Here is a 25249-nt window from a genome sequence, read left to right as displayed (position 1 = left end):
GTCCCAAACATCTGCAAGTCACCCCAACGTCAGTAACCACTGGGAATTAGACTGAGGGGCACAAGGAAATTTAGTATTTCTTTCAATGAAACTTTCTCACTGATTCAGCATTCTACTAGCAACAGCAGCTCATCAGCCCAGAGCTTTGGGGGAGGGTGGGGGGAAGGAACATTCCTGCTTTCTTGCCCTGAGAGCTCTTTACATCAACACGGGCAGAGGAACCACTGGAAGGAAGAAAAAGCCTCTTATAAACAGCAGGGGAGTGATTTAACGTAGGTAGCTACCGAGCGACCTTCAACCACCACCAAGACTTTGTTACAAAACATTACTACTCAGCGATCTTGGGAAATAATTCTGCATTATTGCTAGAAAAGCATCAAAGTGCAAGAGTAAAACAGATGTCCAATGCAGCTACACTCCGTATGCTAATTCTTTACACTAAACATACACAGAAATGTAAATAAGCACATTATAGAACATTAATAACTTTGGCACGCGGAAAAGCTTTATTATAAAAGATGCAAAGCTGGAAGTTTAAAAGGGTTGGTTTTGCTTGGCAGGTTCATTTAAGGACAATTAATTATACTTTCTTATTTTTGCAGGCTCTGGCCTTGGCAGTCTCCAGGGTTATCCCTGTGCCAACAGAGACAGCGTGTTTATTTCCAAGCTTTCCGCTTCTCTGGCTATTGCTACCACGTGCTGATATCTGCTCGTACATACATCACCTCCCATTTTTTAATCATAAAAATACATTTACTGTTTGTCTAGGACATCCTATTGCTAACAAAAATGATTTATTCAGGAAGCCAGAGCAGTGTTTGTCCACCATTTTCATAGTAGAAATCCCTTTTAGAAGTACACGTAAGACTCCCTACAAGATTTATTCAAACCTATTATTTTGTACTAGATTATATAGATTTTTTTTTTCCCCTGATTCCTGCTGGAATGTTTGAATCTCAAGAATTGCAGGGGAACTGCTCATTTTAGAACAGCTGTTTTCCTACCAAGAGATTTTCAGATCACATCTGTGGAAACTTTTCAACTGGTCCTAGATTTAATTAAATTTTTTTTTTTCTGCCCGCAGAAATTAAATAGTGAGTCCAATTCAACTGGGTAGCATCCAGTCAGCAGCAGCCCTGGCAATAACTACCTGCATGTGTTTGTATGCAGGAATAACATGAAATAACTGTCTGGCAAGCAAAGTGGGCATGACTGCCTCTTTACCTGCCTTTTGCAGGCAGGAGGCAAGCAGAACGCTGCAGAGATCCATTTGCCCTAAAGGGAATGAGTCAGTGCTGGCAACAAAAGGCCAAACCACGAGAGCACAGAGAGCTGGAAGCCACCAGTCTGAAAGTCAAGTCTACCAGAAGGTTATGTCCTGTTTACTCAGAGCCAATAATGCAACAAAAAGGTCTGCCTCAAACCAACACCGAACTTCAAAAATAATTTTTGAAGGGAAGGAGCAAAGAAGACCAATGGGCTTCAGCTTGCTGATGGACATAACGACTTCTGGACATTTAATTTTGTTTGGCTGCTGCGTGAAACTGTGTCACATCTGGGTTGCCTGGCTTAGGCTCCGAACCGAGCCCAGCGATGCGCTAAGGCACCCAGATGTAGTTACTATCCTGATGAGCTACTCTGGTACAGACAGGGATGGATAACAGTGTTTTTCAGAGGGCAAATATATCCAAGTCTTTTCCATTTGCATGCTTATTCTTTTTCGTTACTGAAATAAACAGCGTGCAACTGTAGTGGGAACACAGGAACTGATCTCTGAAATATGAGTTGAGCTGGAGTAACAACAGGGAAAATTGCTTCCATCGTGTTTTAGGCTCTTAAAATATTAGAGACTGGCAAATTTAACATACAAAGTTCATACACTTTTCCAAGCAAACCTAGAACGGGTTATTGGTAAATTCAAAATATTCACAGTTTGGTTTGTGAAGGCACATGCTCAACCAGCTTGAGAAAATGCCACGGTGAAATAAAGGAAGGACAATGAAAACCAGGACCTCAGCCCACATTTCGATCTAAGGACCAAAATTTGCAGCAACAAGCCACCTAGCAATAACTTTGGCTGACAGTTCACTTAGAGGAAGGGAGACAGAGACGATGGCAGTGACAGCCATCCTCCCAGTCTGCGAGCATCAGAACAGCAGCCAATTTCTGAGCTTTATTTTATCTCTGCTTCCTCACTGTTTCTATCCTGTCAGGCTCCTCCCACCTTTCATATTTCTTTTCATACTTCCTCTCTTCCTACTGCTAGTAGCTCCTCATACTCGCCTTCCCATCATCTTCTCCATAATTAACCCCCAACCCAAACACACTGGTGTCTTGTCAGCTGCCACCCTTGCTGCTTGGCTGCCACGCTGGTCCCCTTTCTTCTGTTGTTTCTCTCTCGTACGACTGCAAGATGAAAACGTTCTTCAGGGTACAAAAATGAGCCGTTTGTGCCTCTGAAGCGTTTAACACAGTTGGCTCTTCAGATGTTTCAAAGTTACTGTACAATAAAACAATCACATTAGGTTTAATAAACAATAAAGAAGAAAAAAAAAGGGCCTTTCTATTAAAGATACTCAGTAGGAGAGATGACTTGGTACCATTACAAACTGACAATTACCTATCAAGTCCAGAATTGCAAGGAAGGTAACAAGCTCTTCCCCTCAGCTTGCTTCCAAACACATCCAAGCTAAAAGCTAAAGAAAGCAGGTCCCCGTGCTAGAACAGAAATGCAGGTACATACACCCCTTGCAGACATGCAGACTTGCATGGAAAACACTAGAAATAGCCAGTGAACGTTTATATTAGTGCTTTTCAGTTCTTCAGAACAAAGAAAGAAGAGAGCAGTAAAAATTCTTGACACCAACCCAATGCAGTCAAGTGTGGAGTTACATATACACAGTCTGTTTGCTTAGGGTTTTTTTAAACATACCTCATTCAGCCATACACCTCTGAACAAATATCAGCACATGAAATATTTCCCTGAGAAACAACTGATTGTGGTGGAAATACATTACCCTTTACAGTTTCATCAACAACTGTTTCTATTGGAGCACTGAATTCACACCTAGAAATGCAGAATAAGATTTGGGCTGCCAGCACATAAATGTGTGCACATTGACAGAAAATCCTTATTCTGGAGAAATGAACTATCAAGTGCAACAGCTTCCCATCTTGCTGACAGAAGTGCTCTTCTGCTTATCCAGCAAATACTGCTGCAACTCCAATAAGGGTATTTCTAAAGGAAGAAAGACGCATCTGTATAGCAGTCAAATTACTCTAATTCCTTTTTCCTCCCCCACTTCATCTTTACACCTTACTCCTACTAGGTGGTCATAACTACACATGCTTTCTGCCAAGAAACACTTTTAGCAGCCTTCATTATCTTCTTAAATAAAATCATGCAGCACTGATACCATTCTCAACTCCATGCTTTTTCATTAAAAAAAAAGAACCTGAAAGCACACTGCACACAATTGCTCCATTTGCCTAGTTAGGCCTTTTTTTTCCCCCCCTATTTCCAAAGCTTCTCCCTCCATTATTGAGGAGCTGACCTTTGAGTCCAGACTACGGGAATGAAGATTCACATGCACACAGATTAAGGTCTTCCCAGTAACAGCAACAAATTCAGCAGTCCTGGAGTCAAAAGCACAATATTTCAAGAATATCATCCCTAGAACAGTGTGAAGGCCTACTTCTGCTGAAGCAGGTAATGATATTGTCTTCAAATTCAGAGAGAAAAGGATTCATCCCCAACATAAAAATGGATAAAGCCTGGATTAAGTTGTAATACTCTTGATATTGCGGTTCTTTACAACATTGCAGAGTACAAGTAGTGAAACAGCCCTCCTTTGCTCAAGGTACAGCTGTATAAGCAGCCAAGAGCTGCTTCCCAGTGATTTAACATAGTCACTACCCAGGAATGAAGCTGAGATTATGGCAAGGATGTACACAAAAAAAAAAACATGGTAAACTCAGTTTCCTCCATTACATGGATCTGAAGACACTTCAGCTAACAAAACACAAGATTTGGGATACTTTGAGCATTTCCAGTACAAAGGAAACAGCATAGCTGAATAGAGGTTTGCATAACCGTAGGTTGCTCAGGCTGCAGCACTGCTCTGTGCCCACACAACATCATCAGCTGTCAAACCCCACAGCCTTTCTGACAGATGAACTCAAAAATATCAAGGAACAAGAGCCAGGCGCCATCCTCCCAAAATTCACAAGCAACTCAATCATTCTTTAACTACATGAGCTGCACCACTTCAAACCGCAGCAGAATTCGCCAAGGTAGCTTGAATTCCCAAGCCTGCAGTCCTGGAGAGACCTAGCTGGAGAGAAGAAGAAATCAAGCTGCTGGCCTTGGATTGATTTACCAGCAGTAGTTAAAAGAAAACAAGAAAGCCAGAGAAGACCAAGCACTAAGTAGGTTCACTCTTCCTGGGGTTCCTTGTCCTATTTACAAGGTCTTGTTCACAGGTACATACGCTTATGCTCCCCAGAATTACATCATCTTTAACTACAGCATTAAGCAACACTTGCAGTCTTCTTTCTCCAAAGGTCCGTGTTTTCTTTAACTGAATTATCAGCATTTTCTTCTGGAACATGCAATGCCCTGCCATCCAGCTTGCAAAGTATCCCACATCTCTGAACTACGATATGATAGATGGGATGTATTTATCAGAAATTAAAAAACAAGTGGGTCTGATTAAATGATATATAGTCTGATTAAGACATAGTAATTGTCTCCTCTACCATGAAGATATATGATGATCTTTAGAGCTTGCAATAACAAATGCTAGAAGCAATTACTCGTTATGTAATTATAAGTGTACAGAAAGGCAGGGCCAGGTTGCAAGAAGTCCTTACCGATGCCATCAACAACATTCACCCCCTGTGTGTGTCTGCTTTGGTGTGTGCAGGGTTGCTCTTTTCCTCTGGGTCTGCCTGGAAAGAGCAGGGTGGTGGGAGGCAAGCGGCATTCAAAAGTAAGAGGCAACACAGGGCCAGGAAGGCAGTAGGTCAAGAGATAGGTAAGGACTTCCCCCAAAAGGCAAATACCATCTAAATGAAATGATACCCAAGTAGTGCTAGCCAGCACAAACAGGGAGAGCACCATCAGCAGAAAAATTAGAGAACTAGGAAACAAGAATGGTATCAGAAAAATAGCGACTCGGCCAAATACATTGGCTGAAATGAGCCAAGTAATACTGCTCCATAAAATGTTCAAGAAATACCATAAAAGCGAAGTGTACCATATTCTTCTCAAGAATGACAACACAGAGCCAAGAAACATCAACCCACAAGCTGTTCTTTGTGGAAGTGGAGCCCTCTGGTACCGAGGCAGTGGGAGGCACAGGAGATTTCTTGGATCGCTGTAAGAAATGTGGACTACAGCCTGGGTCAGTTTGTAACAGCAGGTGACCTCTATATGCTGCTGCCATTAAAATATCTGCAAGGAAAGCCTCATCTATTAATGTACCTACAAGAACATTTTAGAAGCTTCATTACATATTTTATCTATGCATTACAAGACACCAAGGAAACAGACTGAAGCAGTTTCTATAAAAAAATAAAGAAATCTCTCTCTAAAGGACATATGCTTTATATAGCAGTACACACACGCTCCTGCTGCTCGTCACCCAAACATCATAAGGGTTTTTACAAATGTTAACTACGCTTCAGTATTTCTCTGCAAAACAGGTAAGTATTATTGCTGTTATTGCTCCCATTAGTGAGCAAACCCATATATACCTCAATCAGATTTTGGTAGGTGGATTTCAGATGACATCTGCCTTTTTTTTTTTAATTAGGGCCATGTTAAGTCAGTCTTAAATTTGCTCACTGCCAAAATATTTACACTCCAGTGCTAACGTTGCACACCTCTCCAGCCTACATTCAGCACTTCTCTTTCAAGCAAAGAACCATATCTGCCAATACACGTTTCATTTATCTCATTTATAGAGTTACAATAAAAATTACCAGAGGCATAAAACAACTATTATGATAAACACTGAGCTTAAAAAAAACACATACATACAGAGAGATAATCAGAGAAACACTGATCCTACTATGCTGTTATTTAAAAGAAGGATTGTCAATGCAATACTGAACAGATCAATTGATTTCCCTTTCTTCTCTCTACTTAACTGGATTTTATATACAAAAATAATTGTTACTCTAAGAAACAACCTTTGTCCATATCTTTCGAGGTTCACAAAGCCTCAGACCTATGTCTTTACCACTATTTGGGTTTCCATGGTAACAGATGATGGTGCCTTCCAAAAAAAAATACTACAATATTCTACTGTAAGTGTCCCAAATCATTCCCATAAAATTAATGAAAACTCGAGCACATGAGACTGCACATAGAGCATAACAGACTAAAAAAAGTACAATTAAACAAGAAAAGCAGAGCTGAGGGCCTTTCAGAAAGGTAGATGGTAAAAAAGGGGCTCTGCGTTTGTAAAAAAGAAGGATTATCACTCAGAGATTCACAAATGCCTTTATACACACAGTGACCTTTCATTGCCATTGTGGAAATAGGCAGTTTCACAACATCACCTTTTTAATAGTAATTGTTTATTTTATTAGAAAACAAATCAAGCCAGCCAGGAATGAAAAATAAAGTTGAATTGTAGTGCTAACAGCTCCCCAGAGGCAGTGAAAAGTGATTATTGAGTTAAATGGCTGCACTGTTAACAATTGCCACACAGTAGCCTGCTCAGAAAGATCCATTTTTCATTGCCAATTTACTGACAGCAAAATCTGTGAGTAGATGAACTCCTAGTAAAGGAATTAATCTTCCCCCCAAAATTCCTTGCAGTTCGCTCCCTTGCTCCCCTTTCATCTGCCCTCTTCCCTGGACAAACCACGGGTAATGAACTGGCAGTTGCCACAACTTTATCATGTGGCAAGCAGCCTTCGAAAAAAATAAGCTACGGGTCCAAAGATTCAGGAGCTCTGCCACAGTGAAACAAGGAGCAGCAGGATAATGAAAAAATTAAAACAAACACTGACATCAGAAGACAAACAAGCGTCAAAGTAATCTGGTGTTCAGGTGAACAGTCCCAATGTAAGCACACTGGTCCTACTTTTCTCTGAATGCTTTTTCACAGCTACAAATCCCTCTATTCTCTTCTCCGTTGTGCTAAAACACACACAGAACAGACTGTAGCAAAGTGCACAGCAACTGCAAGAACACTTCATGTATTTGATGAGAGAAAAACTGCACACATGCTTTAAGGAAAAAAAAAAAAGCAAAGTTCCTAATTTCTGAAAACCTGAAAGAATCAGCAATTACTAGAATTACTTCTGTGGGAAAGTAGAGGAATTAAATTAGTAGCTGACCCTAAAGCTAACAAAGTTTAGAACCTCAAAAGCATACCTTCAGTTATAAATACAGAGACTGCAGGCAACAAAGTAATTGCTGGGGAGAAGAGTTATAAATGGAACAATGCAAAAATTACATAAAGAAATAAGTGTTAACCAGCTCCCTCAATATGAAACTAGGTATTCCAGGAAGGAGTCATCAGGGTTCTGCTGTTGCTTTGTAGCATTGCTAATTTTATATGTTGTGGATAATATGAAGAAGCAGCAGCTGTGCGAGTCGGGTAGGAATTGAATACCATTTCGTCTTGACTTGGGGCTTTCCTACTTCTTAGCCTATCATATAAGAAAATAAATCAAAAAACCCAACCAACTTCTTGCACAGTGAATTTTTTTGGGGGGGTGTTTAACAAAACGCTGCTGAATAAACGCATTAGGCTTTGAAAAATAATTCAATCAGAAAGAGACAGGAGGGTATTTGCATCCTAATAGTTATGGAGACAGCACCATCTGATGGAAGATGCGAAAGCGCACCGATGGCATTCACTGGCATTTTAGAGACAAAGTGCATCTGAAACGCTTTTCTTTTTACCATAAAAAAAAAAAATCACCTATATAGACAGAGTCCAGACCGCTACGCCTCATGCCAGATATATAGTCCAAAAGGAAAAATCCCTCTTAACTTCATTAATAGAAACAGCTCACAAAACATTATTAAAATTGGCTCCTCTTAACTTTGAATGGTAAAGAGTTCACTAAAATAAGAGGTGGAAGGTAAAACTAATGATTAGAAAACCTCATGGTCACTATTCCCACTGAATTGATGATAAAAACAAACTATTTCATTGCTTTCTGAAAATAATTACAATACCTGGCTAATCCCTAAATTTGCATAGGTTTAGCTCATATTATATTGCTATTGCCCTCAAACACAAAGTGCTTTCTGCCCCCTTAAAAGTTTGCCATTTTCACAGAAAACTCTTTTTCTCTAAGCATCTGGCTAAACAATTCATCAAAAGCCGAGGATCTAATCTTAATTGATATGACAAGCATCAAGAACATGAAAACAGTTGGAAGAGAGAAAAAGAAAAAAAAGAAGTAGCTCTACGTATTGCTTACTCAACAGAGCAGTTATTTAACTAGGTTAGATTTCCCAGCCTTTCTAATAAATCTGCGGATCCGTGTAGTTGCCTAGCAATGTAAACAAGATACCGTGGCGGTGTCAAACCATGGGGGATTGATTACAACATCCACTTCCCCGGTCTGACCGAGGGTCTCCTGGGCCCGCCCGGCCCTTCGCACGCCAAACTTTCTCTTGAGCCACGCTGCACTGAAGAGATCGGTTCAAGGTACGTACACGGTGCTCCGGCTGCGTGCTCAGCATCTCCTACGCTCTGCACTACCGCTGTTTTGAAGCGGTGAGACAAAATCATTCGAGCTCTCAGTCTTCACTGAGACAAATCTTCCACTGGTTGAGATAAACTAAACTTGGGCATGTTGGAGGTATGGAACCAAGACTCAAGCACTGAGATTTATCCCTACTAAGGCATGTTACACAGGGGATTTTTACTTGTTTTAAATGTAGACAGGGGGGAAAAAAAAGATTTTAAAAAACCTTAGAAAGCTCAATACACGAAGACAGGAGAAAAGAAAGTTACAACTGTGGTTTTTAATATAAAGAAAAAAGACACTGAGAAAATTAATGCCATATTAAAAGATCCAAGGAAAAAACAAAGCCACACATGTATCTTTGGTTTACCTACAAAATAGCACAAGAGGAGAAAACCAGCTCTGTAAGCACCTGTCATCTTCAAGTAATTCAAACTATGCCTAAAGGAACTTGCAGGAGGGGGGAAATAGCTGGTTACTATTAATGTACACATGCCAGGGAGCAAAGTATTCCTTAACATCAGAGAGAGAGACAACTGGGAAGGAGCCAGTCCGAGTAGCTGAGCCCCCCCGAGAAAGTTACTTGAGCTGCGAGATGCAGGGGGAGAAAAAGCTGCCACTAAACTTCCGAGAACAACCCCAGAGCCTGACCGGGGAACGGCAGCGGCTGCTCCCGCGGTGCGCGCCCTTCAGAGCCAACCCCTGCCCTGGGCTCGGGAAGAGCGTTCACGACAAAGAGGACTCGAATGTCGCGAATCCATGAATAAAAAGGCGACGCTTTCATCTCCCACCACACGCAGCTCCCCGAGCGCCCAGCCCGACCCCCGGACACCGCCGCCAGCCCGCGCAGGGCACAGCCCGCCACAGCCAGCGCGCGCCTCGCCTCACAAACCCACTTTTAATCAGACCGCTCCAGACCCGCCGCCTTCCCACCCCCGCCTGCTCCGGGGCTCGCACGGGGAGCTCCCTGCGAGGCCGAGGGGCTGGAGGAAGGGACGAGGCGAAGAGTTCAGGCTGCGGGGGTGAGCTGCCTGCCCCGCAGCGGGGGGACGCCCCGGGGAAGGGGAGCAGGGGGAGCCGGGCGGGGAGAGCCGCGCCGCGGGCAGCCTCGGCAGGGCTGCGCGCACTCACCTGCGAAGACCTGTCCCTCCGCCTTGGGCAAGAGCTGCAGGAGAAAGACGATCGCGGCGGCGACGCCGGTCATCCTTCCCCGGAGTTCACCTGCCCTCCCCGCTGCCGCGGTGCCGCTGCCTCCCTGCATATATCCCCCGCATTGGTGGCTCGGCGCGGCGGCGGCCCCGGCAGCCGGAGCCGCGCTGCCGCTCGGAGGAGCCGCCGAAGTGGCGGCGGGAGGCGCGGGGCGCGCGCGGGGGGCGGGCGGCAGGGCCCCCCCTCCCCTCAGCCCAGCGCCGGCCGCGCCCGCGCAGAGCCGGCCCCGCTGCCCCGCCGCGGCGAGGGGCAGCAACGCCGGGTCCCCCCTCCCGCGGTTAAAAGGCTGCCACAGGGGCTGGCTTAGGGGCTGGTTTTTGGGTTGGGTTGGTTTTTTTTTTTTTTAATCCCGCTTTCGATCCCAGCTGCAGACACCAAAAAATCTCCTATCGGTAGCGGCTGAAGTGCAGCATCTTGCCAGCAAATCGAGGTTTCCTGCTCCTGCCCTGTTTCCAGCGGGGATGGAGTCAATGCAGGGTACGGCACTAAGCGGAGGACTGGAATCGCGGCTGCGAGCGGCACGGGGTGGGCAGGGAAGAAGCGACCCTCTGCGAGAGCCAGGCGTGCGCGAGACCGCCGCCTTCACGGGGCCCTTTGTTAGAGCGGCTGTTGCGAACGGCTTACAGTCATCTGCAGCTGAAAATAGTAATTGTCATGATTATTCACTTTACTTTCGAGAGAGTTAACTGGCAAACACCTCATCACACCGTGTACTGCCGCACGCCGAGGCTTTTACACAGGCAGAGACACAATCTTTAACAGAATGCCAGAAACCGCTTTCCACTGGCAACTTCTTTACCAAAGCAGCGTGCCGCTCCTGAGGGAAAAACAGGAGACGTATCAATTTATCAACCGTCTGAGCTCGAATTTGCACAGGAAAAAGGAAAGCTAAGACCAACAGGGTAACGCACCTGTTTAATCACCAACATAGCACGGGATTATTTTAGACAGCAACTCTACTTTCAACACGCAATCCCCGCGGTGCCGGGCACGCTTGTCCTCAGGGCACTTCAGGTTCCAGACAACACCGTTTCCTCATTAAAGTTAATTCTGCTCCTGGTGCCATTTAACCTCCCCTCCTCCGCTCTTTGTGGGCCTGGTTCCCGTGCCCCCCCGGCTCCCGGCCGGCAGCGGCGGGGCCGGCCCGCAGGGGGGGGTGTTGCACCGGCAGCGGCTCCCCCGCCCCGCCCCGCTCCCCGCCGCCTCCCGCCGCTGTCGGGGAGGGCGGGCCCGGTCGGAGCAGGGCCCGGCTGCAGGAGCCGGCGAGCCCGTCACAGGCTCTTCACCAGCAGGAATTGCTCTTCCCCCCGCGTGGTTCCTGTTCGTGTCCCGGGCCTGTCCCAAACCAGGAGCGGAACTACACCATTTTGCATTTAAAACTACTAGTTTGCATTCCACATGAAATACTTGAGAGCTCCAGAGACTTAAAAGTCAGACACAAAGTATGAAGATGATTTTCTTTTTAGGGCTCTGGAAGCCTTCAGGAGCCATCCTGACATGTTGTCTTACATGGGACAGATTCCTGCCCCTCTGAAGGCAGCTTGGGCCCACTCCCCTGCCACTGCGGGGCAGAGCCCAACACCACCCCGAGGGCAGCAGGGACAGGGCAAACAGCTGGGAGCAGAGGGAGAGTATTTCCTTGCAAACACAAAGCACATGTCTAGCTGCCCCCCCCTAACCAGCTCATGTTCAATGAGTAGAAAAGACCTAAAAAAAGCTGGGGTGTTCATCAGGTGAGAAGGCTCATGGTTTTAGCTCTGAAGGGCCAAGACTTGACATTTTGAAGTCATCATTGAAGAATTTCACATTTCAACCCTCATCCCATCAAGTGAGAGCACTACCCTGCTAGCCAAGGTTGCCATGATGGAGAAGACATCAGTTTGCTACTGATAGGGTTGCTTGAATGGGGACTATGCAGAGCTGAGTTTGAGAGAACATCCAAATCTCTCACTCAAAACCAAATCCCCCCCCAGTCCAAAAAAAGCCCTCCTGTCAATGAAGTGTGGTCCTTTTTTTAGGTGTCAGCATCACTTCAAAAATTCTTGCATGCCACTGTCTTTGGTTAATTAAAAGGACAATCACAAACAAGTGTACAATTAAAGGGAAAACAGAGAACAGAACAGCAAGGAGAAAGAAAATGTCACTAAGCAGTCTGCTAGGTAGTAGAAATGATCCAGCCAGCACAGTAGGCATAGTCAGAAACTGCTGGAATAATTCTTGTATTAATGCAAATTGCTTGGACAATAAGAACAGAGAGTCTTGAAACAGAGATGGTGCTAGTAAGAAGTGAAGAAAACAGCAAAGAACAAGCTGTAAAAAAACCCAGCCCCAAATCAAGTGATCACCAGCTGTTTCCATATAAACTAAATAAAAGGGAAGAAACAAAAGTCTGCAATTCATGTTCAGGAGGACAAAAATTTGACAAAGTGATTTACTGAGGTCCAAGGAGCTTAGGGAGAGGCATGCAGAGGCTTAATGCTTTTTCCAAGGAAAGGTGTCAAGCTAAGAAAAAAGTCTGCATCATAAGCAGAGTGAAAAACAGTAGAAGAGAAGCTCCTTACCTCAACTGGATAAGCAGAAAAAGAGTAGAAATCGTCAATCTACAAGAATCTGGGAAAGGGACTGATCAGAAGACAACTATGTCTTAGACATCGAATAGTGTAAAACGAAACATTAGGCTGAAATAAATTAGGCTAAAACCTTATAAAGGATTGTCTGAACTCAAAAACACTTTCTTGTGAGAAAGGAAAACAAAGACTAAGATGCAGGATGACTGCAGTGAGGACAGGATAAACTAAAATTAGCCAGATATTAGTACAAAAAGCTCAAACTCTGAAGAGAATATTTCAGTTAATGATGACACTGAACTGGTAATAATCTAACTGCTGAGCAACAAGCACAGTAACAACTCTGGAGCTACTTATCTTCCCACAGTCTACAAAAGCCTTTGGTAGAACAAGCTATGAAGGAATAAAGTTGTAGAGCTAGACAAAAAATAGTTTAGAATACAACATGGATATTCAAATGGAAATTAGGCCAATCCAGCCTTAAAAAAAAAAACAAAACAAAATAAAAAAACACCAAAAAACCCACCACACAAACCCCACAACACACAGGTAGTTTTGTAAATGAAACAAATATGATCGGGTCATGTCCATCAACATTTTACCAGAATATCCAATTGAACAGCACATAGGAAAAGAGGCAATATTACAGAAAACACATGCAGCAAGAAACTGCCCTAAAATAGAAAGGCAACAAGAGCGGCCTGCAAGCAGAAATTACATGGACGTGAGGTTAACAGGTATTTTTAGACTTTTGTTAAAGTTTAATTTTTACATTAATACCACTGGTTAGCTTCTAATGGAATATACTGATGACAAAGTCCATAGGTATTTGTAACACAAGAGGACTGAAACAGTCTTCCAGACAATGACAACATCTTTGAGGACTGGATGCATAGTGATGGGATGAAATCTAACTATTAAAAGAAGTTGTATCACTGGGGAAGGGCAATGAGAAAACATGCTGCAAATCAGAAAGGTATAATTTAAAAATAGAGACATACCATCAGTATAACTCATTTACAGCCAAGGGAACCCCCGAAATTCAACAGGGCCATAATATTGGTTCAGCGATAAACCATAAAGCAAGTCAGGGACAAGCTGTGCTCCAAAACTACGACACTAACCAAGAAATAACACACATGACTGTATATGCTTATATATAATCTGTGGCCTTTGAGGTAGCACAAAGAACTAAAGCCCCTACAAAAGGGTCTTGCTAGATCTCTACCTTTCTGGGTTAATGGGTCCTGTATAACGTTATTTTATAAAAATGGCAAAAGAAAGTTCCAAGTCTGATGCCATCCTAGTGTATTTTATCACAGCTTATTTTGCTGTTACTAATAACTCAAGCAAGATCTCAAGTAGCTTAAAAAAGAAAACATTAACATAAGTTCTGAAGTTTTCTTGAGCCTGTTGCTCGAGTATTCTTGAATCCCATAAAACTGTTCCCTTACTGTGTCAGATGAGAGAAGAAAATTTAATCCTCAGTTTTTCCTCACTTGCAAATGATGCAGCTTGCCCCTGGAAAGCAAAGTGCTAAACAACTGAAGGCACTGTCATGTTATTACACCAAGTGTATTTAACCAAGAAAATATATTAAAAAAAAAAAATCAGCTCATGGACTTGAATCAATACAGATGTTTGTGAAGTATTTAACAAACAAGTTAGTGCATTAATATCGACACCTGCTAACAGATGAGAACAGAAACATGGAAAAACTCATCCAGTCCTCTATAGTTTGTACAACATCTCCTGTATCTCCAGCAGACAGCCAGCTCACAGAGAGTAGCCAGGCTACCTCTGCCCCTATGGATAACACAGGTGCTCTTCCTAAAAAATAAGAGGAATACTCCACAACCCACATGCTCCTTTTCAGGATAGGGAAAAACACCATCTTTTTACAGTTCTACAGGCTTCTTTGGTGGTGCACAGGTCACCAAAACATAACTGCCACTCAGCTGTCTGGGTACAGGCAGATTCCTAGAGAAGCAGAAGCTTTGTTCCATCTATGCAGCATCGCACGCCCAATGGACACATAAGGAGAACCTCACCTATCATTGAGGAGTTCGGTACACATCAAGATAAGTCTGACCCAGTATGGTAAATTCTTTTTTCTCCCCCAAGGCAAGCAGTATGTATATGCTGACAAATAAATACACACACAATTTGCAGCTTTCATTACAGAACTGCCTGTTATGCAGTGTCTTCGTTACAAATTAGTCAGCAGGATTCATGGGTGAAAGTTGTAGGTAAAGTTCAAAAGGCAGATTAAAGTTTCCACTTCCCTATATTATACCCTGTAAATTTGTGTCTAGAATGTGATCTGTTAAGTTTTTATTGTCACAGGTGCACAGAGGGGGTTAAAGAAAGGAAACTTAACACCTTGTGCTGTTCTACCGATATCACTTGCAACTTCACCCATTTGTCTTCCCAATTTCAATTTTTATTATTAAAAATGTGTCCCCAACATTGGCTTCAATTCTCCATATGGGCTCACCCATATGTACACATGCACATAAGGACACTCCACCCCTACAGAAAAAAAAAAAGAAACCCCTGCCACAGCTGTACATCAACTTAAATATCACCTTAAAAACTGAGAAGTTAATAAGTAGGCCAACTCAGAGAATATCAGGCAGAAGACCTCTGCGCCCAGTTGCCTGTACCCACTAAGTGGTACCTTGCTGTTTTTCCACTCCCACCAAGTTATCAGCACATTTGCAGATAACTATGTGCGCAAATACAGATACCAGCTGCTTTTTTTAATCTGGTTACACAATGAAATCATTAATCGATGTCAGACACATTGGCATTGATCTCTTATGCATCATCCTCATTAATAAGTGTCTTCCTTTCTGAAGATAGAAAAGCCTAACTACCAGCCATCAATTATTCAGAAATACGAGTTCACCTTTATACAGGAACACAACGACACTTTCTGGGAAATGCCGAAAAGGCCTGGATCTGGCAGTTTATCTTGACAATGCTGTATCACGGAAAAGCAATATCTTAATACCATAGACAGATACAAGCAAGTAGAAAGGTACAGCAAGGCAGCAACATTGAAACAGTCTGAAAATGTCAAACAGCCCAACAGTTCTTCTCCATTAGCAGTGAATTTGGAACTTAAATTATTTGTCTTCCCATATAATAGAATAAGGGTCAGAGTACTCCGATAAGCACCTTTCTAAATCCACAATTTTTCATGGTTGTAGCTCAATTTATAGATAAAAATTAATGAAACTGCAGACAGCTGTAATACACAATATTTAGTTTGCCTGTCTGCAGTTTACTATACATTGTGCTGCTTTTGAAAGGCTGAACAGCAGAAGAGGCAGCACCTGGTTCTTCATGCTGGCTGCTGACTCGAGGTGGATAAAACCCTGTACTGGGAGAGAGGATATTGCCTTTGGAAAACACCTGGACATGCTCAGTGGAGAAATTTCCTCATGTGCAAGTTGAGATGACAGGGACAGAAAACTCAGACCCAGCCCAAAGGCAGCCTGCATCAGCAGCACAGCCAGGGAGGCTGCAAAGAGCAGGAGCAGATACACAGCCAGGCGCTGGAGGGAATAGAGAGAGGCTTTTCCGAAGCACAGAGAATAGGTGCTGCAGCATTTGCAGGAAGCCACAATGGTGTTTGATGAAAGCAAACCTGAAGGACAAGGCTGACCCTGAAGGAACATGGTGGGCAGTGGGAGATTTGCTTATCCAAACTTCTATTTTTGTTCGATATTTTTCCAGAGCACTCTGAGGTTTCACTAGTGTTGAAAGTTCACAACTCTACCTTAAAAATACATTACAGCTAACACTGTTAAAGAACAAAGATGTGGGATGTTGGTGTCATTACTGCCATCTTCTGACTCAATAGTACTTTGAGCATATTTCTCTGCGTGGAATATTTTTCCACTAATTCTATTATTTTTAGCTGTTTCCAAAGCACTGAACAGGTATAGCTCAATTTTTACCTGGGTTTCATTGCTTATATGTACCATGATGTATCGCAAGATCTAGTCCTTGACACTGCTCACTTATCCCATTAAAAGCCTTCTTGCAAATTATGCTCAATATCAAATTTTCTTGAATTAACACTATGGGGAAATAGGGATCTGGATTACATATGGATTATCAGCAGGTGGTTACATGTGTTCTGAACAACTTCCCAGAGGATGCTGCCATTACATGGGGAAACAGGAACAGCTCCTCCAGGTATGGGACATAAATTTGTTGCTATCTACACCTCAGACAACTCACAGATTCCAATTGCAATAGGAGACCTCAGAAAAACATCTGAAAGTGATATTAATATTTCAGTCTGTTGGGATCTTCAGAAATAGCTATGAAATCTGTCAGCTGTAAAGAAGGGAGACCAAATAGTTGCATTCCAGTTAAAGTCTACTCCAAGTCCAGTTGCTAGAGCAATCAGTAGCATGAGCCCTGATATAATGAATATTTCTAGAAGTCTGTGGTCAAGAAAACAAATCACACACACACATAGAATTTCAAATGCAACATTTAAGCTTTTGGGTGCTTTCCCCCAGCTCCAGTTGTGAAGACAGATCACACTTAGTGCTGTAACACAAGGATGACTGCACTAGCACCTCTGGATCAAACCATTTTTTTTTCCACCCTGTACATTAGTATTTACCCTTGGTCATTAATATTTTTCTTCAAGGAAAGTAGAAACTCAACCTAGACCTTGTGCTTCAGCTTTGCATCTAAATATGGGAGGAGTTAATCCCTCTACCAAAAATGTGTTCTGCTTGTAAATAAGGGAAAGAATAAACCATGCTCAGATATTCAGCTGTTGGAGACCATAAAGACTCTAATTCAGCAAAGAGAAGAGAAGCCAAATGAGGTACCTCAGAAGACAGAAACAAAAAACCCCCAAGTATTTGGACCCCTTTCTAGAATTTCAAAATTATTTTTTTCCCCTCATCCCCGGTTCCTTTACATTAATTTCTCTCTTCCTTTGCTCCTCCACACCATTTCAATACACTACTTCTGCCTCCTCCCCCTCTTTATTTTTCTTATCTCAAGAAAAGCTGTTAAAAATAAGGGAACTCACACATTACTTACTGCCATCTTACTAGTTACCTGGGCTCATCCCAGCTCAAGCAACTAAATTAAGAGCCTCGTTGCCCTGTGCTAACTGAAGAGTTGGTGAAAACAAAAGTACACACAGGGACGATTTTGATTTTGGAGCAACTGAGTTGTCCCATGGAAGAGTCTCTCTCTCCACCAACTGCACATTGAACCTTGGAGTTCAGTCTCCTAATGACATCCAAGATAGGCATGGGGTTAAACCACACCACAGTGCCTGTTATACCTCATCACATACCTGCCCTGGAAATGGAAACCCATCAGGCTCAGAGACCCTGTGGATACAATGCCTAGTGCAATGGGACTATCAGAAACAACTATAATGAACATGATTAATAATTGAACAGTGAGGACTGTCAGAAGGTGACAGGGCAGCATAACCAACACCATCTCCTATGTCCCCAGTTTACTGAGCGGTCACTTGCGCAGTTCTAAAAAAATCACACTCTGCTGCACCAATAGAGCCAAACAGCTCCTCCTTACAAGCCAAGTAATCGATTAGTCAGAATATTATTATGTGCTTTTACAGCCAAAACTTATTAAGAAGCAAGAGAGGCTCAAGCAGAAAGATGAAGCTTGGTCATAAGAACACTTGACTTATTGCATCACACCAAACTCCCAGAGGCAAATCGCTTAACTTGTGACTACTAATTATTAATCTTCAATATACATGTATATTTCCCTGTCATTTTGATACAAATTTCTACTTCAGTGGTATCTTTTCCTCCTTATCTTCCCTTGAATTTTAGGGGTAGAAGGACGAATCAACAACTATGGCAAGTCAAACTCTAGCTGGCATATCTGAAAGTCATTTTTTCCCCCCAATACATCAAACTCAGTATGACAAATCACAGCCAGTTCTTTCACTCACTCTGTCTTCCCTCCAAGAAACTGCAGAATCCTAATTTGAAAGTTAAGATTCCACAAGGCACTTTTCACAAATTCCCAACTCAGATAAAAAACAAAAATATCAGTAAAAGCCATTTAAGTTAATCAGTGAAGAATGGAGGTCAGTGAAGAGTGCTCTCAACAGCTTCAATTTGTCAAATTTACAAAAGCAGTTTGTCAGAATAGAAAAGCAATAAACCTTCAGCACTTCATGCGTGTGAACCTACAGCAGGTTTTTCACTTCCATTTTGCAGATAAAAGCAGCGTCTCTGTCACTACGTGGATGTACCACAGAAGTGATCAATATAAGAAGTTCTCTAGGAGGAAAAAAAGGCCTAGAACATTAGTGAAAGGGAGAAAGTATTTTAAAAGTAAACCAGTTGTGTTAAAATTTATGATAATATGAGTTAGCTCACAGTTAACTATAAATTGTTCACTTATTCTCATGAGTTGTACCTGAGGGATTTGAGCCCACATAAAGAAAGCAGCTGAGTATTCACAGGAGGCATAAGCCTTTCCTCCCGCACAGCATGCTAAACACCAGCCCCAGCAATAGGCCAATGAATTGTGACTAAAGAGTCACATCCATTATGCACTCGTTCAGGAAAGCATAGAAGTGTACAGAAAACTACACAGAAAACTTGCAAATTCAAGAGCACCCATTTATAATGGATTGCTCATGAAGCTCATCTAATAAAATCTACAGAGAAATTTATAAGCTAACACAATGACAGAAAATATTTTTTTGTTACGAATTTACTACAGCACCACAGCTAAGCATAAACTTTATCAAGTACTGGGAAAATATAGAGCACTATAAACAAAACCCTGGAATTACTGAATCTTCACTCTTCCTCCCTCAAAAAAATATCACTTAATCCCTTTAGAAGACATAAGTATTCATCAGGGCTCATTAAGCCCATATTTTCCTCTCAGTGCTACAGCACTGTGTCATTAGCAGTCATTAGTAGAAGCAGGAACACAGTATCACACAGCAGAGCTTTATTCACTTTGGAAACAAAGGAGCGATTTCTTCCTCATGCCAATATGGTGCTAGAGACAAAGGACCTGTAGGACACTCAAAAACCCCACCCACCCTTTCCTTTACTAATTAATTCAATTTTACCTCCTCATTCAACCATCCCATCCCTTGGCAGTCCATCTGAAGCTGTTTAGATGAACACAACCAACCATTGTAGATGAACCCTCAAGACTAGCACAAGGGCACAAAGCCCTCACCTCCCTGTATTTTCCACATTATGGCTCTTGATCTCCTCTGAGGGCCTGAAACCCTCCATAACAACCAAATTTACCAAAACACCCTGGCCTTGCCATTTCAGTAGCCAACTTGCTTTGACCAAAACAGACCCAAGGTCTGAGGGATACAGACAAGGACTGCTCGCATTTCTTTTCCCCCTCAATGTTCTTCTGCAGGCTCTAATCTGGGTTTCCCAAAGTCATCACCATCAGCAGATACAAGATATCTTACAGCGAGGACTTGCCTTTCTGTGCAAGTCTGTAGCTCCCATTGAATTCCTGTAGCTATTCTAAATGTAGCTTTTAAAATCAAAGCTAAATAGCTGTATACAGCTGGCCAGGGTCAAGGAGTGTTCTCTCACATGGCAGATCAGAAAAATGCAGACTGGCATCAGATATTGCACCCAGTGCAATAAAAGATTTTTATATTTTGAGGCTGGACTTTATAAAACTGTTGAGAGCTACCCATTTCAGATAAGTGTCACGTGAATAAACTTGGCTTTGCAGCTTCCTCAATAGTCAAGTAAAATGTATTTGCCTTGGTAAGTGCTTGTAAAGCAGTCAAGGACTGACACGATAACCAAATGTTTCTCTAACAGTAATCATGATTCCTTGAAAAATCACTTCTATAACACTAATTTATTTTTTACTTGAAAGCCAGTCTTGCTAGTTATTAGATATTCTCCTTGCTATCACTATCAGTAAATTATTAAACAGCTGACCAGACTTTGTTTTAAGATGATTCTCTTATGAAGCTCCCTGATATATTTACCATGAATACTGAATGATTTTGAGGCCTCTAAGGACCCGTGAGTGATTTCTATTTACTACCTTTAGCAAAAAGCCTGTGTAATTAGCAGCAGGAATTTCACTTAAATCACAGCTACTGGTGATATTTCCAGCTTACTTACATAGTCTCTTAAAAAAAAAAAAAGAGAGAACTAACAACACAAAAGCTGTAAGCTTTTGATGGGAGAAAACATTTTAGCCTAGGAAGTTACTAAGTGGCTATGCACTCAAAGAGGTACATGAAGAATCAGTCCCCTACCGGGAACGTGGCAAGGATCTCTGTACCCAAAAGCATCAGCTTTACCACCTAATAGAAAAGAGAATTTTATAGAGTTCTCTATAAAAGCATCTAACCTCATTTTCAGCCCTCCTGCTATGAGACTGTAGGGCTATCATACTCCCACTCTTAAACTAAGAACACAAATTCTTCTGGTTATGTACATGACATATAGGCATACTTACACTTTTTTTTAAGCTGCTTTTTCAGCTTACATCCTTTTACACACATTCAAGGACCAACCCTTATAATAAACCCTGCCAAACAGAGTAGCATCATTATCTCCATTTTACAGATTGAAAGCAGAGAGGTCAAGTTCTCCCAACTCACTAAAGAGGTACATAGCAGAACTGTGATTAAAACCTCTAATTATTACAGTGTTATCAGTATCCTTATGGCCCACAGCAGTCAAACAAAAACCAAGGTTTGAAACCATAGCAAACAATCACAGTTTCTTTCCAAAAGCCCAGCTTTCAGTAAAGATATATGGAAATGTTTCAATTATTTGTTTAAACCAGCTGCAAGCAGATAGACTTCCCATGTTCTTGACTCATTTTCTAGAGCAATGAATGCATGCAGCAGTCCCACAACTTTCTGAAAGCAGCTTGTTGCAAGGATTTGGTACTTGGAGTTTCTTCTGCTGTTGTCTTCAACCCACACAGACCACCCAGTGCCTGCACTTGACAGAGTCAGGCTGGAGTGCCAAAATTTGTTTTCTATTAACACCGAGCAATAATTTCATTAAAATAGCCATTTCTTTCAGGTCTATCTGCTGAAATAGGCATGTTCCATTTAAATATCTCATGAAACAAGAAAATTCATGAAAACTCCATGGAACAAGAGTCACAAAAATGAGCTAAACAAAGGCAAGAACTCTTCACAAATGCATTTGGAAATTAGTGTTAGCAAAAAGATTTGAGAATTCATCCAGTGTTTGTTGAACTATTTCTATTCCTGTAAGTAACTATAGGCTACAGTGTAGTTGAAACCCTTAAGACTTGTGTGTCCAGGAAGCTATTAGGAGCATTGCCATCAATTTTGGTAAGTAAAAGACTGAATTCAAATTGGATACCCAAACAGAAAACAGTATCCTCAGGTGAGATTTCATCTCACCTTTGATTTAAGAGGAACTAGTGTACCACCAAGTCTCTGGCTAGCCATCATGCAATAAAAAATGAAAATAAGGTACACTGCTGTACCAAAATCAAGGTATCAAAAAAAAAACCCCACACCCAAAACAACTCCCCACACCACACCAACAAAAACCACACTGACATGCATTAAGCCTCAAACCATGGTTTGGTTTTTCTGGGGGGTTAGGTTGGTTTTTCATGAGTTTGGGAGTTGGTTTGGTTGTTTTTAAATTAAAATACCACAAATCTAATTCATCTTGATATAACACCAACAAATTCTGCTTCACCAGGAAAAAGAATTGGCTCAGAAATTCTGGAGCTGAACATTTAGTTGAATACTCAATATTTTGGTAGCTGCAGTAATTGCTTTCTGCTGGAGCCAGAAATAAACCTGCTCAGACTGCAGTAAAAGCAATACCTTGATAAGTGAAATTTTAAAAGCACAACTTCTGATATCTATATAATCAGAAAAATCTCATATAGGAACATTTTGCTAACTAATTGTAATATGCATACAAGCGGCTTCCAGATAGGAAGTGTTTCACCTAGCTCTTACTGCTTCAGCCAGTGGAAACGGATTTCTTCTCTTTTAGTCCACTTAACAGACCTGCCACTGGGGAAAGGAGAAAAAAAAAACCCACAAAGAAAACGCAGGTTATATAGTCCAGCACTTTCACCTACATGACACCGCCCATTATATTATCTCAAAGCCTTCCCAAAATACTAGTTAATAATGTTCAAACTTTCCCTTACATGACAGGTGAACTATTTTTAGCCTTAAAGCTAGGCAAGCCAAAGATTATATTTCACTGTCCATGTCATATAGTAACAGCAACAAAACCACTCATAGAAGACAGAAGTCTTCAGTTCTGCTTCCCTCTGCAAATAAACAGACAAGATTTCCTCTGGAACTTGAGGGCATGACCATAAAGTTTATAAAAATCCAGTTCACTCAGTAATAGCATCAGATTAAGTACTCCCAATGATCACAAGCTGGTATAACTTTGATCCTCTGCAACATCTAGTACCTCTTCCCCCGAAATCCCAAATAATTATACTCCTAAAAACGAGAAGCATATAACATCAAGCCTAGAGCATGATCCACTTCCATCTTGCACGGGTTTTGTGCTTACTGTGGTTAAGTGATATACAATTGACTGTTCAACACCAAAAAGCAACAATTTGCAAAAGTGGATTGTTACAATTTTGAAAGTGATAGCAGAGCCAGTTTCTCATGGAAAGTCAACAGCACTTAAGCATATATTCATGACATTTAGAAAAGAGAAATTAGGCTGGGAGTTTAGAGAGACTCAAAGGTAGCATTAAGCTTCCAATAAATCCCATGAAGGTTAAAATTAATTCCCTTAGGTGACATTAAAAAAGAAGTTTCTTAAAAGTTGATTTGCTCTAAAATAATGTTTTAAGTACTACCCAGCATCAGAATTTGATGGCTAGATAGCCAAGTGTTATCACATACAATAGGTCAATTGCACATAGCATTGCACCCATGACCAATTGTCATCTTTTATTCCCACCTGAGCAGTTTTATCATTATCACCTCTGACATGGTTAACATGGAGCCAACATTCCTCTCGACAAGAAATAGGAAACTGGAAGACTAAAATCCATCCTGCCTCAGCTACAAACTGAAGAGAGCAGTTCGAAATAAAAAACAAACTTTTACAAATTAATAGAGGGCAGTCAATATACACGAGAGACTAGAAAATGTAGACTAACTGATAGAAGACTCAAAAGATGCTAGGGAAAATCCATGGCAGAAGGGCTAAGTATGATAAAGAGTTGTTGTTTTAAAGTGTAATGAGATTTTTATCATTGACATAGACCTATTACTGCAGAAGAAAGGTAAAATTATTAATAATGACAGAAAAGTTCAATAAATATTTCTGGTTTGCATTTTGAAAGAAGTAGGATATACTTTTATCACTTGAGAAAGATGGAATACTTCATGCTGCAGCTGCAATCAAGAGCAACTTAGAAAGGATAACAACAGGAACTCACTGAACACACCCTAGGACATGTTTGACATGCTGGTACTAATTTTAATACATCTCTGAAGGCAGATAACATCATACCAATATCCAAGTAAGGCAAGTGAAATGACTCATCTTCACAAAAACTGGTTAGCTCTGGGCTAAGTCTTGGGCAAAAAGGAAAAATGGGCCCAACTATTTAACTGAGGGAGAGTGATGGGACAGGAATTTATAGAAGGTTGGGTTGATTCCCATTCGTAAAATTGATCTTGACAGACGTGATATATTTTGAATGTTTTCTTGAAGTAATAGAGAACAACATAACAAGAAGCAATGTCTGAAAGGCCAAGTCAGACAAGTTTAAAAAGTGGGCAAATTCTTTCCTGTGCCCAACCACCATGGAGAAAAAAAAAACAAACCACAAAGCCCCAGCAACATTATTCCCACCTCATCCATAATAAAAAAAAAAATTATACCTTGTGAAGCAGTGTGAAATGGTCATTAGGGATGCTGAAGTTCATAGCTGAAGACCAAACTGACATGGCTTAACTCTTAAATATGGCATATTGCTAACTTTACAGAGATACCCATTTCTGTTTCAATCTTATGTCTGCTGAAACTCTGCCACAAAAATGACAGCATGGTATCACCTTGATAAACAAAACCGATTTCAAGATAAGCTTCTCCATTAAGAATCTAAAACTATATATGGAATGGTTCACAAAGATCCTATTATTCTAGTCGCTGCCTGCAGTTTGTAAACACACAGCACTTTGTCTCACTTTGCCCAGCATGCAGTGCTTTTTAGGAAGCAAAACGAGAAGGAGCCTATGACACATTTCTATACCTTCATGAAGACATATTTTACACAACTAATACCAACCCAGTGGGAAGACTCAATAGAAATGACAAATAATAAAGAGCAATCAGAACATAAAAGCTCACTCCTCAACTTCAGCTCACCTATGCTTGCTGTAAAGTGCCTGCAGAGCTCTTTCCCATTGCCCATCTCTCCCAAATCCCCAGTCAAGTCACTTTTCTGTGAGCTGAGGATCTGTCCCAAAGGCTCCAACTAAGCACATACACCAGATATTTAGCACATTTATATATGCTGTATCTTCCAAGCAGATCTTTTTTTATTTTGAACGGTACTTTGACTCTTTCATAGCATCTTTCATCTGAAAGGCTCAAAGTAAATTGCAAGCACTAATTAAGCACATCCAGAGACGTCCATTCATGTACCTACATTCTCCAAACTCCCGCTCTGTTCAAAATAGTACTGAGGAAGATGATCACAATTTCGGGAATACGTTT

The 25249-nt window shown here is 41.6% G+C and overlaps 1 protein-coding gene across 1 annotated transcript in view; it reads right to left on the bottom strand.

Moving 5' to 3' along the window:
* PTPRT (protein tyrosine phosphatase receptor type T) overlaps positions 1-9925 on the bottom strand; it is a 451382-nt gene extending 441457 nt beyond the window's left edge. The window contains exon 1 of the mRNA XM_068419550.1: positions 9853-9925. Coding sequence (XP_068275651.1) covers positions 9853-9925 — 73 coding nt within the window. The remainder of the gene's footprint in view (positions 1-9852) is intronic.
* Positions 9926-25249: the final 15324 nt, after the last annotated feature.

This window comes from Nyctibius grandis, chromosome 28 (genome assembly GCF_013368605.1).
Source record: "Nyctibius grandis isolate bNycGra1 chromosome 28, bNycGra1.pri, whole genome shotgun sequence".
Lineage (NCBI taxonomy): Eukaryota > Metazoa > Chordata > Aves > Nyctibiiformes > Nyctibiidae > Nyctibius > Nyctibius grandis.
The sequence above is the reverse complement of the archived record's forward strand: the minus strand, read 5'-3'. Positions and strand labels throughout refer to the sequence as shown.